General features: G+C 43.0%; 1 protein-coding gene across 4 annotated transcripts in view; it reads right to left on the bottom strand.

Moving 5' to 3' along the window:
* TBC1D4 (TBC1 domain family member 4) overlaps positions 1 to 27,940 on the bottom strand; it is a 120,108-nt gene that overhangs the window by 20,401 nt on the left and 71,767 nt on the right. For 2 of the 4 annotated variants that reach the window (XM_048493012.1, XM_048493015.1), the window contains exons 9-14: positions 26,738 to 26,812; positions 23,125 to 23,351; positions 17,025 to 17,174; positions 5,094 to 5,254; positions 2,026 to 2,235; positions 1,092 to 1,094 (exon numbers count right to left, since the gene is read on the bottom strand). In XM_048493012.1, coding sequence (XP_048348969.1) covers positions 1,092 to 1,094; positions 2,026 to 2,235; positions 5,094 to 5,254; positions 17,025 to 17,174; positions 23,125 to 23,351; positions 26,738 to 26,812 — 826 coding nt within the window. Of the gene's footprint in view, positions 1 to 1,091; positions 1,095 to 2,025; positions 2,236 to 5,093; positions 5,255 to 5,690; positions 5,810 to 17,024; positions 17,175 to 23,124; positions 23,352 to 26,737; positions 26,813 to 27,940 lie in introns of those variants that run through there. The other 2 variants (XM_048493013.1, XM_048493014.1) reach the window with 2 other exon arrangements.

Below are 27,940 nucleotides of genomic sequence, written 5' to 3'. Positions count from 1 at the left end.
TGGGGATCATTAGAAAAGGAATTGATAATAAAACTGCAAAGATTGTCATGCCCTTATATAAAGCAGTGGTGCGACCGCACTTGGAGTACTGTGTCCAGTTCTGGTCGCCGCATCTCAAAAAGGATATTGAGGAGATAGAAAAAGTGCAGAGAAGGGCAACAAGGATGATTGAGGGACTGGAGCACCTTTCCTATGAGGAGAGGCTGCAGCGTTTGGGACTCTTTAGTTTGGAGAGGAGGCGGCTGAGGGGGGATATGATTGAAGTCTACAAAATTATGCATGGGGTAGAAAATGTTGACAGAGAGAAATTTTTCTCTCTTTCTCACAATACTAGAACCAGGGGGCATTCATTGAAAATGCTGGGGGGAAGAATTAGGACTAATAAAAGGAAACACTTCTTCACGCAACGTGTGATTGGTGTTTGGAATATGCTGCCACAGGAGGTGGTGATGGCCACTAACCTGGATAGCTTTAAAAGGGGCTTGGACAGATTTATGGAGGAGAAGTCGATTTATGGCTACCAATCTTGATCCCCTTTGATCTGAGATTGCAAATGCCTTAACAGACCAGGTGATCGGGAGCAACAGCCGCAGAAGGCCATTGCGTTCACATCCTACATGTGAGCTCCCAAAGGCACCTGGTGGGCCACTGCGAGTAGCAGAGAGCTGGACTAGATGGACTTTGGTCTGATCCAGCTGGCTTGTTCTTATGTTCTTATGTTCTTATGTTCAGTCCTAGGGCCATTTCTGATTTCATCTCAGCTAGAATCCCTGGAAAAAAAGTACTGAGTGTATAGCCCAATTCAATATTCCTTCAGCCAGGTTGTCACAACACGAGACTTCTGCGTGACCTGAGCACCCAAACCTTTTGCCTGTCAAATGTTCTTAAGGGCAGAGAATTTACTAGGAGGGGAAAATACAATTATAAGAATAGCATAAATGATAGTGTAAAATTCCTTCTCTTCATCACACGCTGCACACATTTCAGGTTGTGGTAGGGATTATTAAAATCATCACGATATTTTGGAAAGCACAAAACAATGGAGTTGGTGGACTTGAGATAGAAAAATATTCTATTGATGTGCATCTTACCTTCTATAAAAACAACAGTCACAGTTCAAAGCCTCCTCGACAGCATTAGGAAGAAATATTTTATTAATATTTTGTTGACATGTGCCATATAAAATCCTTTAAGACAAATGAATGTGTGTGTGCACACACACATGTGTATGAGAGAGAGAGAGAGAGAGAGAGAGAGAGAGAGAGAGAGAGAGAGAGAGAGAGAGAGAGAAACGAGTTCTCTAAGGCAAAGGTGAAGCTTCCAGTAACTAGAGCAGTGGTGGCGAACCTATGGCACTCCAGAAGTTCATGGACTACAATTCTCATCAGCCCCTGCCAGCATGGCCAATTGGGAATTGTAGTCCATGAACATCTGGAGTGCCATAGGTTCGCCACCACGGAACTAGAGCATGGGAAAGAGCAAGATCATAGTCTAAAATTTCTCACTAGTTCAATTCTCAGTGACACAACAATGAATTTGGAGTCGATGCACATCAAGTCCAAACAAGGCTGCACACAGTGTGCTAAGACAGCAATGTTCAAGATTCCCATTTCACCTGCCTGGAAATTTTTGCACACTGCAGAGGACTCTGATGCATATTATGGGGACCACTCTCATTTATGGGGACCTACACAAGGCACAGCTTAAGATACTGAACTCATTAGAAGGTTCCCAGCTAAGATCTAACTGTCTTGCATGGAAGCAAGATAGATTTGGCAGGTGAAAAAAAATTAGTCAGTAAAATATGGTGCAGATTCCACATGGGGTGGATCCCAGACCTTATCCTACCTCTCCTTTCAGCACATTTTCCTCCAACCTAAGTGGAACATCTCCAGTAGAAGAGCCACTTAAGCTGGAGAAATGCCCCTTAGGCTAGACCAATGCTGGATCCACACCATTACTTGCACAACTTCTGCCCTTGCCAAGACAAAATACGATGACACCATGCTCTCAACCTTTACTAACCTTCCAATTTCTGGTTTTCTTTTTCCATCCGTAGCAGCAGTATTTGTTGATGGATAGCTTTCCTCCACAGACTCTGCAACTCTTCGGAGTTCTTCTTCTCCCCACTTTTATCTTGGGAGTCATCGTTTTGTAATATGGAAGCCAGGGGGTCTTCTTCCAAAGATGGCACAAGGGGAGACAGGGGTAACAACTCACTCCCATCACCCCCATCTGCAAAGAACTGTGCGTTAGCCATGGATTAACCCCACTGAAATCTCATTGTTCTATCACAGCAGCCACAACATACATGCTCTCCCTTCCTGCTCATACTGTTCATGGTTGACGATTACAACCCAAACTATGTGCATTTAACTGCTGTTTGCTGGAGTTACAGCAATTGCTATGCCACTATTGCTGTTTGATGTAATAAGAAAGACAGAACAAAACTTCGCATTTATATAATCTTGCTACTGTAGGGACAGGTAATATGGTGTAAAAAACCATCACAAAACAATTTTGAACATAATGGATTGTACTATAACTTCTTCCAGCTGAGGAAGGGTTCCTCCAACTTTAGGGGTTCTCTTCTTCTTCTTCTTCTTCTTCTTCTTCTTCTTCTTCTTCTTCTTCTTCTTCTTCTTCTTCTTCTTCTTCTTCTTCTTCTTCTTCTTCTTCTTCTTCTTCTTCTTCTTCTTCTTCTTCTTCTTCTTCTTCTTCTTCTTCTTCTTCTTCTTCTTCTTCTTCTTCTTCTTCTTCTTCTTCTTCTTCTTCTTCTTCTTCTTCTTCTTCTTCTTCTTCTTCTTCTTCTTCTTCTTCTTCGAAGAAGAGTCACTTAAGTTGGAGGAAAGTATCAAATTTTGTTAGTGGAGTAGTATGGTACAGGCCAGTGGTTCCAATGGCTGATCTTTCCTCCTCTATAGCACAACTTACTGTAGAGTCCAACTAGAAGCGGAACGGGCTACTAATACCTCTGTAGGCTTTATTTTTGAGAGAGAAGTGCCTTGATTCTCATATATATATAAACCAGCTTCAGAAGAAACATGCAAGTTGGGAAAATACTGAACAGTGGACTGGACCTTTCCTGTATAGGGACACTTAAACGGGGCACAATTGCTTAATTCCAAAAGCAATTAGTACCTTTGTTGATTTAGCATTTGTTACTGCTATTAAAGAACTTGATCAGGAACACCTGAACCAGATGATACTAGGGGGAATAAAGAGCAGAAGCACAGGCTAAAGAGAACTGAGAATGTTTTCCTTTCCTCATCAGTCATGATAGCTCAGGCTAGCCCAAACTTGTCAGATCTCAGAATGGGAGACAACCAAGGGTTGCTAAGCAGAGGCAGGCCAGAGCAAAGCACCTCTGAAAGCCTCATCCCATGAAAACCCTGATGCACGTAAGAAGGACAAAGTCAAGTTACTTTAACCCCGAGTTCTGACTATCTGAAAGATTATAAAGACCAAGAATTGGTTCCAGAAGCATTAAAAGCTATTAATCCTCACTCGAATCCCAATTCCTCTGCATTGCTGCCTTCATTACCTTTCTAGAAGTCGAAAAAGAGTTAAGATTCAATTCATGTGAACATTTATCTACTCTTCTATATCTCTGGTTGTTTTTTCATTGAAGACTACACGTGACTTCACAGCTCTAAAATTAGCACTGACTTTCTCCCTAAAATTCAGTGGTTTCTGCTTGGTGGGGGAAATGTTAATAGCATCCTATCATGAATATCCATAAGTTAAAACTGTACCTACAAGTGGCATAGTGGTTAAGTGCTTGCACTGCCACTCACCTGGTCAGGAGTTCAAGCCCCCTATGAGTCAGATATCCTGGCAGCTGGCTCATGGTCAACTCAGCCATCCATCCATTTCTTGGTCGGTAAATGAGTACCTAGCTCAGGGGTCGGCAACTTTTACCACCCAAAGAGCCATTTGGACCCATTTTCCATGGCCCCGAAGATCTACCAAGCTGGAGCCTCCGGTTCAGCCCCTTCACTCATCTTTCATTCCAGCGCTGGGAGGCAGCGGCGCCGGGCAGGAAAACCCCCTCTGCCCGATGGAGCAGGCAGAGGGGGGATGGCAGCTGTGGGGATGGCAGAGGGGGAATGGCAGCTGCTCTGGAGGGACATGCTCACGCTACCCTCTGACCTCCAGGGGTCAGAGGGCAGCATGGGCATGTCCCTCCAACCCTCCAGAGCAGCGCTGGAAGGAGAAGTGAGTGGAGGGGACGCAAAAAGCGGCACCCTCACGCATGGAGTCGCCTCCAGTTCGGCCCCTCCACTCACCTTTCCTTCCAGCGCTGCTCTGGAGGGCTGGAGGGACATGCCCACGCTACCCTCCGACCTCCAGGCTACGCGGAGCCACAGTATAGGGCTGAAAGAGCCGCATGCGGCTCCGGAGCCTCAGGTTGCAGACGCCTGACCTAGCTCATAGCTAGGGTTTAAAGAATAGCCGGGGAAAGCAATGGCAAACTACCCTACAAAAGAGGCTTGCCTATGAAACCACTGCTCGCAGTGGTACCCCAGGGTCGGACACGACTGAAGGGGAAACTTTACCTTTATTTTAGTCTATTTAGGGATAATGGCCTAGTCACCATCTGAGATTTTTAAATTGTAATGCAACTTAGGTTTTTGTTGTTTATAATATACTGGAAGCTGCTCTGAGCCTGTGAGGAGAAGGGCTGCATACAAGTTAAACAAACAAACATACTGGGAAGATGTGAGAGCAGCCATGAATCTGCAGAAGTCATGTGCTCATAGCACCATGTAGTTTGAGCCTGAAATTACCATACAGACAACAATGACACACCATCTTGTTTGGAAAATGATATGGAGTTTGGTACAATGCTGATTAAAAGATGCTAGGCATTCAGCCTATCAACACAGACCATTACTTACAATAGGTAAGGGAATGTCAGTCTGAAATACTAAAAATCTACACCATCATGTTAAGGCCTGCTATGCACCAAACAAAAGGAATCAAGAGTTAGTGCTCAGTTATATCCCCAGCTGAAGCACAAAATGGAAGCTTCTACTCTGAAATGCAATCAAGTGACATCTCCACAGAAAGCTCCCTCAACGTACACGGACCTTGATTTTGCATTGCCGAGGGAGATTTCTTCATGGGTGATGCTACCCTGAGGAAGATCCTCTGCCGCCAGGAGATCCGGCGGGGGGTAAGAGCGATTCCACCTGCATTCACAGATTCATTGCTGCAGACCGAAGATGTCCTTTTTCGTCTTTCCCCATTACTACAGAAGAGAACAGGAGAAGAAGAGACAACCCGAAAAATCACTGAGATGTTGAATCAGCGGAGATCCAATGAGGCCCTGTAGAAAGCCAGAAAATAGCCCCCAAAGTTGCAGAATCATACCCCGTCATAAAATGACCATATCTCATACAATCCAAAATGTCTCATTAATGGCAACTGATGAGCCAATCTTGACCCAAATTGTTTCCACATTTCAACCCCTGGCATAGAACTGCCCAACCCAAAATACTATACAGTCAAAAGACTGGCAACTGTACTATAACAATTCTGCAAGTCATTGAGGTGTCCCATGATACCATTCTGACGCCACTAATAATTTAGTATAACGAAAAGAGAAAAAACACCCCCACATCCTTGCTTAAAACTTTGTAGCACAGCAAATTCAAAGGAGTAACAGCATACAGCAGGTTCCTCACCATCCAAATCCTGACAACCCGTTTCTCCAAATTTGTTGAGTCCCCTCATGTCAACACCTTGAACACAGAATGGCATTCCTGGTTACTTCAGCTCTTGAAGAATCAGGTGTTTTGGACAGCGCAGGCTAAACACGGTATGCATAAAGGCACTTAAAGTGGGATGGGGGAGAAGCACAAACTAAATCAAGCATTCTTTTTCCAGCTGCGCTGACATTCCAAGGAAGACTTGCAAGCAAGGAAGCAAAAAAAGAATGAGGCTTTTAGTTCTGCATTGAGGGTATTAATCCTCTTTGTAACTATAATCTCTAGAGCCATTAAAGGGTGTGGCAGGGAGACAAAGATGTAACATTTCCAGAATTTTTGAAGCCAAGGCCGGGGGGGGGGGGGGGGGGCACCTTTCTTTTTCACATGTCTAGGTCTCCGCCAAAGAAACTTCTCCCCACACCTTCTAATTGCATTTGTTTCTTAAGACAGTGCTTCAAAGGAGAACCACAGTTCAGGGAGGGGGAAGAAAAAGGATTAGGGACTGTCCTTCTGAAATTATGTTCTCTGCCATCCTTGCAAATCATTGCCTTGGATTGCAGTCATGTTGTGTGTTTTTTAATTTAAAAGTCACGGCTTATCTGGCCTGTTAAGGAATCATGCTACATCTGGTCAATCAACCTGCCTGCTGATAAAAGAATCAGTTCAATACACTGACAGACCAGTTTTGTAAGCCCTTTGCAAATTTGTTACCTACCTGGAGCGCTACACTACAGCACACTGTAATGGTGATATGCATTTCATACATTAGGGGAAAGGCCTATGGTACTGTGGTAGAGAGATCATGCTTTGCATATGTGAGATTCCAAGTTCTAAAGGTCCTGTTAAAGGAAAACAAATAGCAAGGATGGGGAAGACCTATATCAAAGACCTTCCAACGTCAATGCAAAGTATACCACACTGCACAGTGATTTGACTCAATATACAACAGTTTCATACACATACCATCACATAGCTAAGAACGGGCCATGAAAAGCAATATAGCCACTGCTGTGCATGGCAATACTACAAAAAAAGAGCACGCAATCATTATGTTTTATTGGGAACAAATATCATTCCATGCATACAGTCAACCTTCCAAGCTTATGGTTTTGCATATGTGCTAGAGCTGCTACTAGAATTATGCCCGAAATCACCTACAGTTTATCATTACTGACAGCCAAGAGCATCCAAGATATGTTCATGTACATATGTATGTGTTATCCAGTATCACTATTTAGTATCATGGTCAACAACCATAATTAATAGTAATATTAATTATTAGTAGTAATAAATAAAAAAAAGAGCCAGCGTGGTGTAGTGGTTAAGCGCGGGTTCACTCTAATCTGGAGAACCGGGTTTGATTCCCTGCTCTGCCACTTGAGCTGTGGAGGCTTATCTGGTGAACCAGATTAGCTTGTGCACTCCAACACATGCCAGCTGGGTGACCTTGGGCTAGTCAGAGTTCTTCGGAGCTCTCTTAGCCCCACCTACCGCACAGGGTGTTTGTTGCGGGGGGGAGGGAAAAGAAAGGAGACTGTGAGCCACTTTGAGTCTCCTTACAGGAGAGAAATGGGAGATATAAATCCAAGCTCTTCTTCTTCTAATAATAATAATAACTTCAATATCCAATCATTTCTGACCTCATGGCTAACAAATACTAAAATCACAAATAAAACTACATCCCCACTGAAGAAGCACAAATGGATTTTGCTACCTTCTCTGCAGTCTGACAATATTTATCTGATAAAAGAATAATAAAGTCAGGTTTTTCAGATCTTCTGAGAATCTTCGTAAAATGGAGGAAAGCAGTTCATCTCGCAATTCCTTATAAAAAGGATAGCATAAACAAAACATGCCCAATTGATTCCACTTGTTGACTTCCACAAGGGCAATTCCATTCTAATATGAAGTATTTTTTTTATATCTTCCTTTCAGCAACTAAGAGGGCTGAATGTTAAGTCACGCCTGAGTGAAAGATATTCGTGTTTTTGGGATTACAAGATTTCCCAAATAGTTCGCTGGTACAAATTGTTTAAATTCTATCTAATTGAATTTCCTGGCAAAACTCAGATGCTGTTGCAACTCTATGGCTGCTTCTGCACTTGCAGAATAATGTACTTTCAATGCACTTTGAAGCTGGATTTTATTGTGCGAAATCCACTTGCAAACAATTGTGAAAGTGGATTGAAAGTGCATTATTCTGCACGTGCGGAGGGAGCCTATGATTCATTATGCATGGAACACTTTCCTTGGGGCTCTTCGGTGTGTAGTGGGGTTGTACTGGGGTCTCCTTGCATTTTTCTGTTTACACATGAGAAGACACCCCACTGCCTGCTGTGTGGCTTGCCTACTGAACTCTCACTTCTAACTGCTTTTTCTGGTTCGCCCATCAACTCACTCTTAAAGGCACACATCTCATCACACCCAATAGCTGTAAGATTGCGAGGTTTGTTAAAGCCCTTTAAATTACTGCTATATCAATATTGTTGTTATATATTTAGTTCCTCTCCAAAAATAACCCCCACCCCACCCGCAAATGAAAGAGGCCAAGCAGTTCCCTGGACCATGCTCTGCTGAAGAAGGGGACCATGTCCCAGAGCTGATATTCTCTCTCTCCTCCCCCTGCCCCCTCAACACACACACACACACACACACACACACACACACACACACACACACACACACACACACACACACACACACACACACACACACACACACACACACACACACATGTCCTGCTGCTGCCGCTACCCTGAGAGAGGCTTGTTATTTCAATATTCCTGTACCAGATCTATCATTATTTCGATAGATCCAATATGGAACAATAAAATTTCAAAAAGCCCTCCCTCGGGAAGGGCGGAAGGAGTGTGGGCTGGAGGCAAGATGGAGCAAAAAAGAAGCCCAAGGCAAAGAATAACGCAGGGCCATTTCTTTCATCTTCCCTGAAAAGAAGGGTGAAAGGTCGCTCTTTGCCTGCTGTTATTAACAGCAGAGATTATGGGATTCGCCATGCAGCAAGTTTGCGAGGGAGCAAAAGATGTCCGTAACAGAAGCTCTGTCCCAAAGAGAATCTCGGGCACAAGGAGGAGCACAAGGCAGAGCACCAGTGTACAGACAGCCTATATCTCCTTTGACTGGTCTCTGACACAGCATTGGTATTACCGATGTTTATTAAAATCCCAGGTAGAGGCCCCATGTTCTGTAGATTCAGGTTGAGGAGAATTTCCATCTTGACTGGTGTATGTGTTATCCTTCGCAGGGCATAGTCAAATGCAGGTCCATTAGACATCATGGAGAACTACAGTGAAAACTTTCCCTTTTATACCCTACAATCCTCAAGATTCATAATATTTAGGGGTTTCCCCCTAGTTTACATTTCAAAAAGAGGATGTTTACAAATCAGGGATATAACTGAGATAGAGAAGTATTTAATAGTCTATCTCCTACAACTTCTCGTAGTATAAACAGCCATCACCATTAAGTCCTTCAAGACAATATTTACAGTTAGGGTAAAATGCTACAGTTAATCATCACAAACAGGTATAAACTGAGTAAATAGCACACAGCACATCAAAAAAACCTAAACAAAACCAGAATTATACAAAGGAAGAAAGTAGGATTTTTTTTAGAAGGATAAATCTCTTCTCATTCAAAACTCACTCCAATTCAACCACATTAATTTCTTAAATGCAAAAACAAAAAGGTACAGGTACATAGGTAAAGTCTGATCCGGGGGGGACTATGTTTACTGAGTGGTTTGCCATTGACTTCCCCAGTCGGCTGTGCCTTGCTCCCAGCAAGCTGGGTACTCATTTTACCAATGTCAGAGGGATGGAAGGCTACCTAAAACCAGGATCAAACAACATCAAATTCAGGTGGTGAGTAGAGGTTAGACAGCAGTTACACATTGCCGCGGGGCTCCTTAAAGGTACATGAAGTACATTTATTTGGAAATTTTAACTTTCAAGAGGAGAGACAGAAGATAATGGTTATACAGTGCAACCCCCCCCCCCTCCTTTGCAATTGTTAAGAAAGTCCGTCCCACAAATCTGCCCTAGATTCAATCTGGTTACTTGAGGGCAAGATTCCTATAAGAAATCTAAACTATGTGTGCTTGTATAAGCTTGAATGCAGGATACCTTTTACTGAAGATGTCAGAGCCCAACTTAAATCAGCAGAAGCAGTGTTCAATGGATTCCTGGGACCGTTAAATATAAAAATGTATGTACTGAATGATGAAGAATGAAGCAATATATCTTTTCTCAAGAAGTCTCATATTGTGAAAAGTACATCAGTTCCTCAAACATCCTAGCTTCCCAAATAGTTAACAAAGTCTAGATGTTCACTGGAAGAAACTTAAGAACTCTTTGAAAGAATCCCCTTTCCCAAATGCTTTAGGGTTTATTGGGTACAAATTCCACAACGAGGAAAAAAGTTTTACTGATAGATTATCATGTTTTTAGTGTCTAGCACACATAAACAAGGGGTTCTGGCGAGAGTTTATAGTTTAAATAATTCCCTGCTTTTTTAAACATACAACAGTATGTGCCTTAATCCTTTGACAACAGATTATTTTCACAAGAACACATTTCAGTTCTGAAAAGAAGTACAAGTAACTGTATGCCAGTGATATCTGTTCACACATAGTACAGCTAACCTCCCCCCCACAATGTTTTCCAGCAGATCTTTCTTTGCCATGAAGCACTAACCAAACCAGAGTTACCCTGAAACCCTTAGCAGTTTGCCCTTTAGCACTTTAACCTTAAACAGCTAATAATATTATTGTGAAATAGCCAAAAGAAACATGCAAAATATTTCACTTACCTGTGGGACTACTTAAACACAACCCTATAGTGATGGCCTCTTTAGTTAATCGGCTACCAAACTTTACACTGAAATTAAACTGGAAGTCCTTTTCTTCTGCGTCCTTTAACTTCCATTAATTGACTGCTGAGCTTCTCCAAATAAAAGCAAAGGGTTTTCCTTAGTTGCAGGGAGGAATTCCCCTCCCCAAACTAAACGTTAAATCTTTGTACCAGTGATTTCAAAATAATACCCTCCTCCCTTTAGAAACATTCCTATATGTACAAAAGTTTACTCCATGAAGTTATAGTTGACCGAGAATTTGTTTTTTTTTAATACTGCTGACAGAATTTGCGCTCTCCCACACAGGCAGACATAGTTGCTTTCAGTTCAACTTCTCTTTTCTTTTGACAGAAAACAAACATACAAAAAAATACAGAAAGGTTACCTTACTAAATAATCTTAAAATTAACTAGGGGAGGGAGAGGGAGGGGAAATGAGAAAAGCAGTTGAAATTCTTATTCAATACAGCTAACGTGATCTGTAACAATCCAAGCATTTTTACCTTGAAGCTGCAAACGGTGGCCTTTTCTACACAAGTTGTTTACAAAAGTGACTTGCTGCCAAATGGTAGATTTTTTTCTTTCAATTCTGCACATTTTCTTTCCATTTGGTTCTGAAAACATTTTCCCTTCATTTTTCCTCCATTGTTTCTCAAGCACTTTTACCATGTTTTTCTATCTGTTTCTAAGCCAGTTCCCCTTAAACGCATAATCATGTTGAAATGGTCTTTATTTCTCCACCCCACATAACACCTGACCCTTATTCATGCCCCTGTATAGTCACCCAATCTCCCCTTCAGCCATATCTCCCCCTCATCCTCTGTTTTCAAAAAGAATTTTTATTTTTGTTTTCTTTGTCACATCGCACTAGCAATGTAATGTTAAAGCATGGAAACAAGCCAGGTCGATTGTATCAGCTTTGTGAATTTCATCTAAGATTAACAATGTAGAAGAACAAGAGTTTGCATTTATACTCCACTTTGCCTTCTTATAAGGAGTCTCAAAGCTGCTTACTTTCCTTCCTCTCTCCACAAGAGACATCTTGTGAGGTACAGTCATACCTCGGTTTTCGTCACCTTCGGAAATCGTTGGTTTCAGTTTTCGCTGATGGAATCCAGCCGTTTGTTGCCTTTGGCTTTTGTTGGTCGCCTCAGTGTGCCGACAAAATCCGAGGTGACTTCTGCATAAGTTGCTACGCTGTTTGCGTTGCGCCTGTGCAAACGGCATAGCCTCAGTTTTTGTCGGTTTCAATTTTCGCCGAGGTAATCCGGACAGATTACCAACAAAAACTGAGGTATGATTGTAGGTGGGACTGACCGAGTTCTCAGCAAACTGTGACTAACCCAAGTTCACCCAGCAGGCTTCCTGCAGCAGAGTGGCAAAACAAATCCAGTTCACCCAGATCAGAGTCTGCCACCCATGTGGAGGAGTGGGGAATCAAACCTGGTTCTCCAGAGTCCATCGCTCTTAATCACTACACCCTGCTGGCTCTCTGTAATATTCAGGTGCTATGAGTGCAGTCATGAGCAAATGAAATTGACAAGGGAAGTTGCTTTCGCAGGAGGAAATTTACAAAAGAATGTTGCAGTAATGATCATGTGAAATTGCAGATCTAATTTGGCTGAGAAATGTGGGCTGGGGGTGGGGGCTATATGTTTCTGTTCCTTCAGGTAATGGCGCCTGCTCCAGTGGCGGGGGAGAGTTGCTTCCATTTTGAGAAAGCAATTCTCAATAGTAGAAATGGAAGGTGAGATATTTTTTGAATTGCTACTTCAATGTAACTGTGCAGTAATGCTACAGTACCTAAGGAAAAGGGAAAAAAGGGCTGGGGTTGTTCTTCTGCATCACAGATGACATCCTACCACCATTTGGAATAATACATTTTCAGCTGCAGTGTGTGGAATAAATGCAACTGAAGAGACAAGGGGGAAACGATGCGTGGGGGAAATGGACATATGCTGAACAATTTCACAGAAAATGTTCCCAAGATACAGAAAAACCCCTTTTCAGTTTTGATCCTCCCACTGGCAGATTCCAAAATTGTTCACCTCTTCACATTAGCCTATATATGGTAAAATTCTTCTGGTTTTTCTGTTTACTAAACTGTCCCAAAACACTGCTCCAGAAGAAGGAGGAGGAGGAGTTTGGATTTATATCCCACCTTTCTCTCCTGTAAGAAGACTCAAGGTGGCTTACAAGCTCCTTTCCCTTCCTCTCCCCACAACAGACACTTTGTGAGGTAGGTGGGGCTGAGAGAGTTCCGAAGAATTGTGACTAGCCCAAGGTCACCCAGCAGGAATGTAGCTTCGCCAGATAAGCCTCTGCTACTCATGTGGAGGAGCTGGGAATCAAATCTGATTCTCCAGATTAGAATCCACCTGCTCTTAACCACTATACCTCGCTGGCCCTCTCATCCTCAAGAACAGCATGAGAGATAAACTGGGCATCTGCAGAGGGAATTCAAAGAAATTGCTCCACTTCTGTTAATGGAAAATTTAGTCTGGATCCAACCTTCTATCTTTAATCATTCTTTCCACCAATTTACTGAGAACAGACATTAGAATAACTGACCTATGACTTCCCAGTTGACAACCCAACAAAATCAAGGTGACAAGCTGTATGACAAGCTGTATGTTGGTTGTTTTTGTCATAAAGTCAGCAATTTTGCATTTCAGTTCATTATGAATTTCAGGGTGAATTCCAACCAAACCTAGCTGCTTAAAGAATTTATTATTTATATTAATGATTTGGTAATATGATCCTCCTGACTATCTCAACTTCAACTTCCATTTGCTTAATCCTCCATATTTGGGTCAGATTTCTACTTTTTAAAGGGAACGCTTCTTCCTTCAGCTTAGCAACTAAGGCTGTTTCCGCACAGGCGGAATACAGCGCCCTAGGGATGCTAAAAGCTGCGTTCCTGGGGAGGGGTTCGCACAGCAGCGCTGGCCTCACCATCCCTGAGCAGCGCGAAGGTGCTGCTTCTGAACCTCGCTCCTTGAGCGAGGTTTTTCGGAAGCAGCGTCCTCCACACGGCAGCAGCTGAAAGGCGCCCCCCACCATCGCTGAATGCTGTACCTTGTTTCCTGGCTTCTGGCGCATTGCAGATGCCAGGGGACACGCCCCCCTGGCCTGCGACTCCAGAGCCACCTGCGGAGGGGGGGTGTCCCCTGGCCTCTGCGACGCGCCGGAAGCCAGGAGATGAGGTACGGCGTTCAGCAACGGCCAAGCACTTGCATCGAAGGCTGCCTCCTGTCCGCTTGCAGACCTACCAGCCTTTGTGACCATCCGCGCAATAATGGTCCCAAAAGTGCCGGCATTGTTTATGCGTCTTGAGCGTCAGCGATCGAAAACTGCTTCTCAAACCACAATTATTCTATACAATGTACAATCTTGACCCTCCCTTTCACTTCCTTCTAATGAATCTACTCGTTTTAGAAAGACTTCTTCTTTTGAAATCAAATATGAGATCACTGGGCTTTCTGGACAACTTTCCCTTTGTGTGGATTGAGGATGTTGGTGCTAGTTACTGTTCTGACTCAGTCACAGGTATTGCATGGCGAGTTCCGCTCTCCTAGGGTTGCCAGGTCTGGGTTGGGAAAGACCTGGATATTTGGGGGGGGGGGAGGATTCTGGGTGGGAAGGGTTTGAGGAAGGGAAGGACCTCAGCAGGATACAATGCCAGGATACAATAGAATCCCTCCTCCAAAGTAGCCATTTTCTCCAGGAGAACTGGTCCTGGACATCTAGAGATCAATTATAACAGCAGGAGATCTACAGGTAGCACTTGGAGATTGCAACCCTACCATCTCCTGAATATGTTCCAGGACACCAGTGTGATGGTAGCTGATATTATCCGTCACAATATTTGTTTGAGCTGCCCTATGTTCTCTTCCATCTTAAAAAATATTCTTGGAGAATTTTGCAAGGGAGGAGGACAGGTAGCCCTCCAATGTGACAATGCTGGGGATGTATTTGATCTTCATTCAACCATGTGCTTAGCCCTCTAAATCACAATCTCAGTCTTCGCTTCAGTTCTCTTAGACTAAGATCATCACATATTTAACCCACCTTTCCTAAAAGCAGCATACAAATTTCTCCCATCTTCCATTTTATCCTTACAGCAATTCCTTGAGGCAGGTTGGGCTGGGAGAGAATCACCCAGTCTGCATCATGGCCACATAGGAATATAAAGCCAAGTCCTAGTTCAATACACTACCCACTATACCATATCAGCTCTTCATTAGATACCTATATGACCACAGATAATTCCCCAAGATCTTAACACCTGGTAGACTCTCCTTTTGAAATAGTGAGCGAAAAGACAGGTTGAGATGTCACACAACACATGATTTCCAGATTTCGGACATATCAGATATAACCATCAATTGATCCTTCAAAGTATCATTTCAAACAACCAAAACATTACGAGTACATTGTCCTAACCAATCCATGTCTGATCTTTTTCTGGTCTCTGTGCCTTGTATTGCCTCCTATATAAGTCAGTCCTCTCCCAGTGATCATTTCAGTCACGTAACCCCAATGTTAGCTTCTTAGAGGCTGGTTTATCTCTACTACAAATTCTCCAAGCAAAATAGCTCTCTCTGAATGTGAACAACCACGGTTTTGAACTTTGTGGGCCAGGCACCAGCTGACCAGCCTACCAACGAGCCAGAGTGACAGAGAACAAAACTCCAAAAGACCACAGTCATCCTAAATGATGTCAGAACGGCAGTTGAGTATCATCCATACACCTCCATTTAGAGTATGTTGCTATCATTTAATTTTTAAAAATCCTATTAAGGGGAGACTATAAAAGTATGAGAAGCACAACACATACAACCACCTTTGTAGTTCACAAACCATTCAAATACAGATTGTGACAAAGGAAATCAAAACTTACTTATGCCACTGGAAGAGAAAGATGCTACTGCCATGCGTGCATTGTGAGACTACAAAAGTGCTTGACCAACTGTGAAAGCACACATACATGCTTTCTGCCCCATGCTAGAAGAAATGAGGGATCTACACATATTAGAAGATGGGGGGGGCATCTCTAGTTTTGGACTGATGTACTCATGTACCCCTCCCTCCCCTCCCCTGCATGCGCCTCCCTCTCCTCCCTCCCCTAGGGTAGATGGGCCAGGTCCAGGTGCTGGGTCCCCTCCCTCCCGTCCCTTGCAGGCCACCCCTCACCCCCTCCCCTCCCTTTCAGCCACCCCTCCATTCCCTCCCCCTCCCTCCCCTAAGGTGGGTGGGCCAGGTCCAGATGCCAGGCCCCCTCCCTCCCCTCCCTTGCATGCCACCCCTCCCTCCCCTCCCCCTCCCTCACTAGGGTTGGTGGGTCAGGTCCAGATAAGTGGAGGAAAGAGTTGTCAAATCGGATGGCTTGGCCTCACACATCTCTCAGTCCCATGCTAGAAGAAATGAGGGATCTACACATATTAGAAGATGGGGGGATCTCTAGTTTTGAACTGATGTACTCAAAGAGGGAAGGATGTGGGTCAAAAATAACTGAGCCCTTTGGGGAATGGGCGGCCTAGAAATCCAAAAATAAATAAAGAATAAACAAACTATACTTATGGAGTATAATAAAGAATAAACAAACTATACTTATCACAATACATACTTTACAGTTTTGGGAAATATAAATATCAGGTTGGCCAAGGAAGCCCTCAGCATGGATTTATCAACCACCCTTGACAACCGGCCCCAGTGATACCAGGCATTAGCACAAGGCTGGATGAAGGAAAAATTATGTTCAAAGCAATTTTAAAATGTATCATGCCAATGTTAGTCACTGTCATAGAGCCTTAACACAACACACACATTACAAAGAAGTTAATTAGCAGTGAAATGCTCACTAAAACCATCAACATTGCCAGCTGTTACAGCCTATCATTCAGCCCCTGAACAATATTGCTTAAATTTTGTTAGAACATGAACTTGAGAAGCTGATAACTTCCCAGCGGGTGGAAGACTGGGAAGTTTTCACTTGCCAAGTGCTCCGTGATAACTCTCAACCATCTTTAAAACAACTCTGTGGGGTAAATCAACATTATTTCCATTTTATACAGGGGAAACAGACACATGTTACTTGCCCAGTGCCAAGAAAGCGAACAAGAATTTCTCAGTCCTAAAAATGAAGCACAGTAGATACACATATAGAAGATCATATTGAAGATTTTTTTAAAATCCCATTTTTTAGAGGATAAAGTAATGAAAGCTTTCCTAATTGGATTTGGCAATGCTGATTTGGGGGGCGGGGTTGGGTTAGGACAATAAAACAGTGCACAATTAAGCAAAGGCTCTCTGCACCGAAACTCTCAACAAGCATTGCCACCGAATGCTCGGCTCAGAGCTTCTCGAGTATTTCACTATCGCAAGCCGGCTTTGTGGGAAGCGCAGCAGGGCAGGGCAGGCAGATAGCCAGAGCTCTCACCTCTTGGGAAGTTCATTTTCAGATGGCGGAGGTGGCTTTCCTGAGCTCGGGTAAAAGCTTTTCAGGAAAGACGGGGCAGAGAAGGAAGAAGGGAGGCTGGATAGAGCGGATGATTCACTCTCACTGCGAGTGCGTCGGGCAACGGTCGGCCTGACAGCAGGCAATAAAAGAAAGGGCAGCAAATAAGTGCTTAATACAATATTTTTTCTCCCCCAAGAGTTCCTAGGAAGTCACCCATACTCACCATATTTCAATTCAATCCTGGCCTGTATGGTAATAGGTGCTAATCACCAAAACTGTGTACAAGAGGGTTAATAATACATTATTCAATTTGACAAAGGGCAATGGTGTGAGATTCTCCATAATTTCGTTACTCTCAACAAAGACAATGTGGTGATAACATCTCTCTCCCTAGGCTATCGAAGATTCCTAAAAATGTTACGTTTTTATTATTCTGACACAGATGCAAGCCATGATCTAATCACACTGGATGATGAAGCTCCATTGATGGAGAACAGAATTTTTCTATACCGAAAGAGAACATTTACACATTGCTACCAGTAGAAAGTGTTAGATGGCACCTTTAAAATCTCACAAAAATCGCATTAATACTCTCCAGAAAGCTTCTCGAGGTAGGTTAAACGTTTTCAACGATAGATATACTTGGAACTAAAAGACTGTAAATTACATTTAACTTATGTTTGCCTCTGTTTCTGAACACTTCTAGGTTGATTGTTTGGAATCTATACAAGCACATGAAAAGAACAACGAATGACCGAGCTGCTGGACATTTACTATTTAAGTGGAAACTATACTGCCTAAGCATCACTACTTCTGTGGTAAGTAGTGAGAAATTCTGCCAGCAAGTCTAAACCACAGCTGACATTTCAAGCTTCCTGTTTTAATGATTACATTGCAAAACAAACAGAACTCAAGACACTAAATCTGTCCACAAGTCACCATGATGACAGACAATAGTCTGATCCCCCCTTCTTTCCTTAGTAACATGAAAAAAAAGTGCCCCAAAGCAAGGTTATAGAAGGGAATAAAACTGGTAAAAGATCACCCTAACAGCCACACAGATTTATGGAAGATAGGTCTATCAGTGACTACTAGTTATGGTGACTAAAGAGAAATGTCATGCTCACTGGAAGAAACCTCTGAATACCAGTGATACGAGGGACTTTTGGCCCTCCATAGTAACATTTTGATTGCTCTGTGGGACAAGATGGATTGATCTAATCCAGCAGAGCTCTTCTGATGTACAACAGAATTGTACCATCTCCATCCTGTAGAAATGAATTATACTGATGGAAAAACCAGACAGACAATGAATGTGGATGTCTTGAGCTCCTTGCCTCTCTATCCTGGACGTGTGTCTTCCAATACAATCCTAGCTGAAGGGGAAGGGCCCCAGTCGGGCAACTGAGGTAGGATGGCAGGATGGATTGATATGCAACTTGGCAGTAAGGAGGGGTAGCCACCCAGGCTTCTGGAGTTACCACCAGTTGCACACTGGGCTGGGTACATTTTGTTTTTTAACAAGCCATGATATTCCTCTACTGAAATGACTAACCAAACCAGTAAAAACATACACTTTCCCTTCTTTGTACTGAGGCAGCAGGAATTAGTAATTATGGGAGAACAATATGACACCTCAGGGATATGTTATTAAATAGAGCGGACAAGTCGCCCCATCAACATCCTGGAGATAATCCCACACTTATAGATCTTCATACCCCCTCTGAAGGGAGTAAGAAATTGGTCTCGTCCACAGGGACAGCCCAATCCAGATGTGGGCACAAAATGGCAAGAGGCTCGTGGTTCAGGACTCTGGCCACTTTGTGGGACAACATGCTGGACTAGACAGATTGATCTAATCCAGCAGAATTCTTCTGATGTTCAACAGAGCTGAAGCAACCTCATCATGTAGAAATGACACGTTCGTGTAAGTGGTACTTACGCCAGCCAAGAGTGCAAACAGGGAGGTGGGCAAGTGCCACAGAACTCCACGGCACCCAACCCATTTGCGACCACCACTTCCACAGCTGTACCAGACTACCATGGAGGCTGATGCAGCTGGAGATGTTCCCAAAGGCTGAGCCAATGCTGGTCAGCTTCCACCAGACTTTGGCCCTGGGAGCACCAGCGGGACAGTCAACGGACTTACGCCACCCTTTTAGTAGTGTAACTCTGTTAAGCCCTATGAAGTGATTTCAGGCGGCTGGGGTTTTTCAGCTTTTTGTTGCCTTCCTGTGCCACCTGGAAGCCCTCTGGAGGTGGTGCGGCATCACAGCAGCAGCCCCATCCCCAGCTGCTCCAGGGTTTGCACCTGGCTGTAAGGAGTTAGCTAAACAATCCTTCCTCCTTCAAGGAGACTGTAAAGCAGTGGTTCTCAACCTTCCTAATGCCATGACCCTTTAATACAGTTCCTCATGTTGCGGTGACCCCCAACAGTAACATTTATCCATTTTACGGATGGAGAACACTGATGCAGAGAGTCTTAGGCGACCCCTGTGAAAGGGTCATTCGACCCCTAAAGGGATCGTGACCCACAGGTTGAGAACCACTGCTGTAAAGCATGATGGTTTTGAAGAGGATCTACTTGCTCTTTTTGTGTGTGGAGAATTCCCCATTCATGAGCAAAATAACATGCTTATGAGGTTGCTCATTCATGCCTCAACTGACATACAAAATCAATTATCTGTAGCAAACCAGTTGAACACTGGTTCTGGTGGGTTTTCCGGGCTGTGTGGCCATGGTCTGGTGGATCTTGTTCCTAACGTTTTGCCTGCATCTGTGGCTGGCATCTTCAGAGGTGTATCACAGAGGGAAGTCTGTTACACACTGTGTCCAGAGGGAAGGAAATGTTTGGGGTATATATTGTCCATGTTCCAGGGTGGGGAGCCAATCAGTAAGTGTTTGTGTGGAACTTGTTATGCAAAAATGTGATTGATAGTATTGTATTGTGGGTGGGGCTTATCAGTCCCGGGAGTGATTCACTTTTCATTTTCAAGCCTTCAACAATAGTTGAATACTGCCAACCCAGAAAGGAAATGGCAACCTAAGCCCTTTTGGACATAAGTATTGAAGGGAGCAGACTACAATTTTTCAGTCTCTTTTGAATTTTTTGGGATGGACTTTGATGCAACTACTACATGTGTGGAAAGGAGTCACAAAGTGTCAATAAGTGGAAATATCCCAGCTCGTTCAAAACAAAATGTAGACAGCCAAGATCTCAAGTGATAGTAACTCTACAAGCCCTCCTTGCAGCCAAGTTGAACAACCACCATTCCAATCAGTGCTAACATCTCTGACCCCAAGAGAGATTCCTTTCTTTCTTGGCTATGGCTATACTGAAGATACTTCAATATACCGTATATACTCATGTATAAGTCGAATTTTTCAGCACATTTTTAATGCTGAAAAAGCTCCCCTCGACTTATATGCGGGTCATTAAAAATTTTGTGTGTTTTTACTTCTATGACGGCCAAAGAGGGCTTGGGCGCAGTTTTATAATTAGCTTGGCAACCCAAATTCCCCAGGGTACCACTCAGAAGACACTCCTGATGATACTCAGCCAAGTTTGTGCACATCATGTTTGGTTCAGGGAGGGGTCCAAAAGTTATGGGACCCCCAAAGGAGGTGTCTCCCATCTCCCCATTTGTTTCTCAATTAGGGAGCTATTCGTAGATAGAGGCTACCCTTTTGAGGTGGTCCATATCTTTGGACTCCTCTGAATTGTTAACTTCACCAAACCTGGCTGGTCTCATCAGGAGAGTCTCTCGTTATGAGGGCTAAATTCAGCCAGGTTTGGTGAAATTTGGGTCAGGGAATCCAAAGTTATTGATCCTGTGCAAAAGGGTGCCCCATCCCCATTGTTTACACTAATGGAAGCTTAATAGTAGAATTTTTCCAGAGACTTTCTGGATAATATCCCTCTTAAAATCTAAGTTGGGCTTATCATTTGGACATACGCCACAGATGATGATGAGGAATCCAGCTCTTTGAAGTGATTTTTTAATTCCTGTAAGTTTTAGCTTCTGAGAAGTTTTGCTGGGATGGAGCTAAGGTTTTTGTACTTTTAAAGTTACTGTTGGAGACCATATTGTCTCCTTTGTTGACCCCTCTTTTCCACTTCTTACAGAAGCCACAGCTTTACTGTTCTTCTCTTTGAAATAAAATATTCAAAAAAAACATTCAACCCACAATTGATGCCCCTCACAATTGGATGTAATTTTTATTGGTTTACATCTATATATTTTTTATTTTTTTAAGAAATTGCTACTCAGCAGCTGCTGCATTTCCCACCCTCGACTTATATGCGAGTCAATAAGTTTTCCCAGTTTTTTGTGGTAAAATTAAGTGCCTCGACTTATATGCGGGTCGACTTATACACGAGTATATACGGTAGCTCATTCTAACCGGCTCCCATTATTTGCCTCAGTAACTTAAACTATTACTCCCCATGTGGCAGGTATTTATTTATATGTTTATAAGATAGCCAATTACATACCTGATGTACATTTGCCTGCAATACTATGTGATATCCATTCCTCACCATTCCTAACAACTGAGGCAGCAGCAAAATAAAGGCCACATGTCTGAAAGCTGAAGAACGGGCTTGTTTCCCTGCGAAACAGGATTTATTACACCGGTTGACTCGTTCTGATTCTTTGTAATCATATAGAAAGTGACTGAAGGAGGTAGTTTGACTATTTGCACCCTTTGGGGAATCCAGTTTACCTCACTGTACTTTCTTTATTATCTGTTTCACCAAATATTGACTATATATTGACAGAGAAAACTGGATTTATTGTACACACCCTTTGTGATACTACCTTGTCTCATAAGTTGCTGTGGGAGCTTTTGCCCTATGTTTGTAAGATTTTGTAAGATTGTGTTTCACTGTGTATTGTTTACTTGCACACCCACAGCCTATGACTTTTATTTCGATATAGTTGCACTGCATTCATTTCCAGTGAGTTTAGAACTATTTTTCACTAAGTATTTAAGAAGACCATGCTGGGAATGTTTGGAATCTGAGTCATCACACTGCCCTTTGTAAGATTTGATAACACTATTTCTTCAGTAGGTGTGAGGTTTATACCTTGATAAAGTGAATGCAACAGGATGATGGATTATTGCTCCCCAAATATGTATCGCCACCTTTATAGCATGCTAAAGGAAATTTCTGCTCTCTCCCCTGAAAACCCATATACAAGGAAGAAGATTCTGGACTTTAAAGAGCAAGAACCATTGTGTGATAAAGTGTCTCTCCCTATCGGTAGAGCCAGATAATGGCCACAGGTAACCTGGTTTCAAAGACTGCAATTCAATCTACTACAGAAGAGGAATCAGTGTATTCTCATCACAAAATTATTGAGCCACCGAAAGAAAAACAGACCACTACTGCAAGACACACATAATCAGATTCAAGCCCACACCAACATATAATCTAGCACTAGACAGCTCTACATGAAAACCAGTTATCTCGCCCTGTATACAAAGCAATATATCTCTTTAAATTCTTAAAGAGGTAAGAACCCAGAATTCCAAAGGTCCATTCTTTTTTCTTCCCATTCATTTCAACTCGGCTTGCTCAGCAAAACTTTCCAGCAGGCCAAGCCAATTCTTTCTCTGTTTAAACAACACCTATAGCAGTAAGCTGGAACTGCTTTCAAATATATGTGCAGACTATTATATATTTAGATCTCTGGGGACTTTTTTTCTCAGTTTACATGACTTACAGGACAGTCTCTCTCTCATAGTAGTTAAAAACACTGACTTTAAAAAAAATACTGACCAGAGGTCTATCTATAAGAGTGAAAATGCCATCAGGCTTTGCCTTATAAACAGGTAGTTAAGATAAGTCCCCACTAAACTCAGAAAAGCTTCCTCTTGAATAAAACATGCTGTAATTCTATTCTATGTCTAACTTGGTGGCCCACTAATATTTTCCAATTATTCCAATAGGACACTTGCTTTTCAGACTCATATGATAAGGTATTTCCAAGGAAAAGCTGAAAGGAGGAGAGAAATACACCCAGAGCTCACCTAGCTGTCTGTCAGGAAGTGAATTAGCTCACGTTCCACTCACCTGCTCTGTTCCACAGAGTTCTGTCTCAGGAGAGGAGACTTGACGCTTTGGGATCTCCCGTCTTGGAAAGAGATCTTCTTCTTTGCGCTGGATGGCGGGTGGCTGAACGTGTGTGCCCGTCTTCTGAACTGAGGGGAATCAGAATCCTCTTCAGGAAATGGCTGCCCAACTGAGGATATCGGCGAACCCGGGGGAGTCGAGGGAGGAGATTCTCCCGAGGAGCAGTCCTAAAAAAAAGTCAGATAGGAGTGAGGTTATCTTCTCTTTGTGCCTCAGAAGACCGCACAGCGATTCCTGCAGCTAAACAAACAAAACAAAGCCGAAGCCTCTTTTTCCTCCTCAGCGAAGGAGATCCAAGATTTTGGCACTGATTCTCATGAGCACAGGACCAGACTGAATCAAAGTCCTGAAAATGCCATCTCCTCGAACAGAAAATATCGCAAAGAAACTAAACAGCATTCAAAACATCCTGGAGTTACCGGATTTTGTATCTAGAGTGTTGCATGCCTTCAGAGAAAAGGGAGGAAAAGAGGAAAATAAAGCTATGGGCCCAGCCGCCAGTAAAATGAGTTTCTTTACTCATTTCCTCGACATATCAGGCACAGATTTCCTGTGCTGTCAAAGCAGCATCCTGGAAAAGGTATCTATTATTAAACAAAGACATTAACAGTAGCGAAAAGATAACTGCAAATATCATATTTAAATCTAGAGGGGGTACACAGTACAGAGCAGCTATTTACAAACAAGAAATCAAGAAACAGAGAGAAATTGGGCAGCAAACTGCTTTCATGTACAACACAGGCAATCTAACAATAACGGACAATCAATTAAATCATTATTCCTCAAAAAACAGGCATTTGGCACATGTATTCATTTTCCTTCTACCTCTTTGTTCTGAGGGGAAGTTACTTTACACCAACAAACCACGGAAGTTTTCCAGTGTGTTTCTCTCAGAGACACTTTCCTATAAAACTCTGGGAAAATAAGAAGTCAGCTAAAAATGATCCTGGATCCTCTGTTAACAAAAGCATATAAAATAAGTGTTTGTGGGCACATTAAAAAAAACAAACTAACAATACGGAATACAAGAAGTCTTGGAGACAAGACTACAAAACAGTTTTGTGTGTTAAGTGCCATCAAGCTGCTTTTGACTTATAGTGAATCATTTTCCTCCAAAACGTCTTCTTGTGAACAGCCTTGCTCGGGTCTTGCAAACTGAGGGCCACGACTTCCTTGATTGAGTCAATCCATTTCATGTTGGGTCATCCTCTTTTTCCACTACCTTCAACTTTTCCTAGCGTTCTTGTCTTTTCTGGTGAGCCTTGTCTGTTACTCATTCACAGAACAATGCTCCTCAGTCCACCTGCCTATATGTCTTGAAAAGAACAGGAGAGAAACTTTCTTCCAATTCACACAGCCTTGCCTGTCTGAGTTGTCTAGCAATTATTCTTGCTTGACACAGGTTACCAGGCAACAGAAGAGAGCAGAGAACAACGTTCTGAGCTCCGGCCAATCTGGGGCCCTGTGGAGCCAGGCAGTCACATGACGCAAGTGAATTTCATATGATATCTAGGTGGGGTGTGGCTGGTGTGAGTGAAGGGCACCAAAGAAACCTGTCTCTTGGCAGCTCTGCCAGGCAGATGGCTCTTTCTAAGTATGAATAGAAGTCATTATTTAGTGTTTCACATAACAACAGCTAATATAGCATTATAGCAGACTTGTCATTTTAAACAATACTAACAAGAAGAGTAGAAGTAAGAATAAGATCTTGCATTGCATGATTTTCTTCTAGACCTGCCCCAGTCTGGTTTCTGACTTGCTCATGGGACGAAGGCTGGTCAGGGCTGATGTTAATATCAGATCTCACAGCAGTGTCTGACATGGTTTATCATGTTCTTTTGACCCACTGCCTCGCCGTTTCTGGTATACGTGGAACAGTCTTGCAGTGACTGGTCTCATTTCTCTAGGATCAGGGCCAGAGGATAGCATTGGGGGAGAGGGGGCATCACATGGTATCTGCTAGCGCAGTGGTTCTCAACCTTCCTAATGCCGTGACCCTTTAATACAGTTCCTTATGTTGTGGTGACCCCCAACCCTAACATTTATCCATTTTACAGATGGAGAACACTGATGCAGAGAGTCTTAGGCGACCCCTGTGAAAGGGTCGTTTGACCCCCCCAAAGGGGTCCCGACTCCCAGGTTGAGAACCACTGTGCTAGTGAATGGAGTCCCTCAAGGGTGATTCTCTCCTCAAAGTTATTTAACATCTACTCAGGGGTAATCCTCTCCCCAAAGTTATTTAACATCTACATGCAACCCAACACCGAGTTGGTCCAGAGCGAAGGGCTGGATTGCCATCAATATACGGATGATATCCAGCTGTATCTGGTGGTGGGAGGAGGGCTGGACTCCATCCTTGATGACCTGGCCAGGTGCCTGAGGATCATGGTGGAGTGATTGAAACTGAGCCAATTGAAACTCAACCCATCAAAGATGGCGGTCCTGTGGCTTGGCAGGATCCCAGCTGGAATTGGTAACTACACTTACCATCAAAAGCCTGGGAGTGATTTCTGGATGCCTCCCTTTCTATGGAGGCCCAGATCACAGATGTAGCTAGAGCAGAGTTTTGCCACTTCTGCCAGGCTAAGCAGTTGGTGCCCTGCCAGTCCTGTACTGACCCACTGTGATTCATGAGGCAGTCACCTCCAGGTTTAACACTGCAACTCTCTCTATGTAGGACTACCATTGAGATCGCTCTGGAAACTTCAGCTGGTCCAGAATGCAGTGGTGAGGGTTCTTACAGGAACACTGTTGAGATCACATATTCAACTGTACTTCGCCAGCTGCAATGGTTACCATTTGAGTAACTGATGAAGTTCAAGGATCTAACCTTAACCTTCAATTCCTTCAACAGTCTGGAACTGTCATATCTCCAGGACCATCTCTCTCAATATAAAACCTGGAGAGTGTTGGACTTTTCTGGAAGTCATTTGCTGCTGGTCCCTGGCCTTCAAAGCATCCAGCTGTCCTCAACTAGTGCCAGAGCTTTTTTAGTTTTTGCTCTGGCCTGGTGGGACTCTTATCAACTGAGATTCAGGCCCTGCACGACTTTGTTCAATTCTGCAGCACTTGTAAGCTGGAGTTGTTCCAGCACTCCACTCATTGAGGCAGCAATAGTTACATTACCTTTCCCTTTCATTCTCCCTTGTCTATTATTGTTTATTATTGCTATATGGTCTAGTTGGGTTGGGTGGGCTTCATGATTTCAGATTCCTCCTTCTGGGATGATCAACCCAAGCAGATATTATCAACTCAAGAAAATATTATAAATAAATGGATTTTATTGTTTCATAATTAGATGTCTATTTTTGTATGTATATATTGAACCCGTCTTTGGATGGGAAAGGGCAGGGTATTTAATTAATTAGAAACTAGATTAGGAATCTGGTTTTCTTTCAAGTCAAAGACTTCGTAACTGAAGAACGGAACTATCGGTCGTGAATGCTCACACCCTGAACATCTTGTTGGTTTCCAGAGTATTACTAGAGACATTTCCAGATGTTCTACTGTAGATCAACCCTCTGAAATTATCATCTTAAAACTAAGTACTTACTTTGTCAGAGGAGAGGTTGCTGCATCTCTCAAAACTGTCCATGCTCCCTAAACGGCCACGCATCCTGTTAGCTCCCTATAGAACATTACAAGAGAGAAGGAAAAAATAAGTCCATTTTCTGCTGCTCACAACAAGAAAGAAAAAACTCTGTTTAAGTTAACAGGAAGTGAAACCAGGGGTTTGTATACATGTAGTTGGATACTGAGGCATCATTGCACTATAACAATCCTTTGCAACTGCATGTTTGTTGTTATGAGTGTGTGTGAATGGGTGGAGTGATGTCTTGCACTGCATGTCTCTTGGGGGGAAAACTAGAACTTAATTCTTCTCTTTGCTGACTTATGCAACACCAGGTTGTAAGCAGCTGGACCCCTACTTCCATGAAGGGGCGTCATAAAGGCCCTAAGAGCAAGACAACTGCTCCACACAAAATGGATGCTTCTCAGATCATTTTGGGATCCACCTTGTGTACGGGCACGAAGGCAGTTGGCAGCTGAACTTTTCCCCTGGCCCTAAACTGTGCCTGGCTGGCTGGCTGGCTAGCTAATCTCCACTGAGTCACCCTGAGGTGATTTAATCAGCACTCTGAGCAGACCATTAGTTATTCTATCTGTACCCATCCCGGCTATCAATCAGTACCCAGGAGAATAGCCCAGGCATTCTCTTGGGCCCAGATGACTCATCAAGCCTCTCCAATCTTATTGTTGGGATCCTGGAAAAGCAATCAATTCTTTGGCTTTGACTTTCCTGCCAGCTTAATTCATACTGCCCCAGGACCTATTTGGGGGGATAAATATTGGTCCTTTATCCATTCACAGTGTGTGTGTTCTGGATCCGTTCAAACACACCCACTTGTGTGGGATCTTTCCTTGGGTCCATTAGAACATTTTCCAAATGACCAGATCATTTTCCATGTTTACTTCACTTGAAAAATGCAACTTCTTTCTTTCTTTCTTTCTTTCTTTCTTTCTTTCTTTCTTTCTTTCTTTCTTTCTTTCTTTCTTTCTTTCTTTCTTTCTTTCTTTCTTTCTTTCTTTCTTTTTTTTTTTACAAATTCCTCCTACATTCATTTCATACTGTTAAAGATAGAGAATCTATCTACAGTGCTCCAGGGCACACATCTTTAACCTTTAGCGGTGGATATATATCACCTTTGGTATATATCACATAATGTCAGGGGGACATCAGGGAAGAAAAAAATGA

Source organism: Sphaerodactylus townsendi, linkage group LG04 (genome assembly GCF_021028975.2).
Source record: "Sphaerodactylus townsendi isolate TG3544 linkage group LG04, MPM_Stown_v2.3, whole genome shotgun sequence".
NCBI classification, from domain to species: Eukaryota; Metazoa; Chordata; class Lepidosauria; order Squamata; family Sphaerodactylidae; genus Sphaerodactylus; species Sphaerodactylus townsendi.
This window is presented reverse-complemented; position numbering and strand designations above follow the sequence as displayed.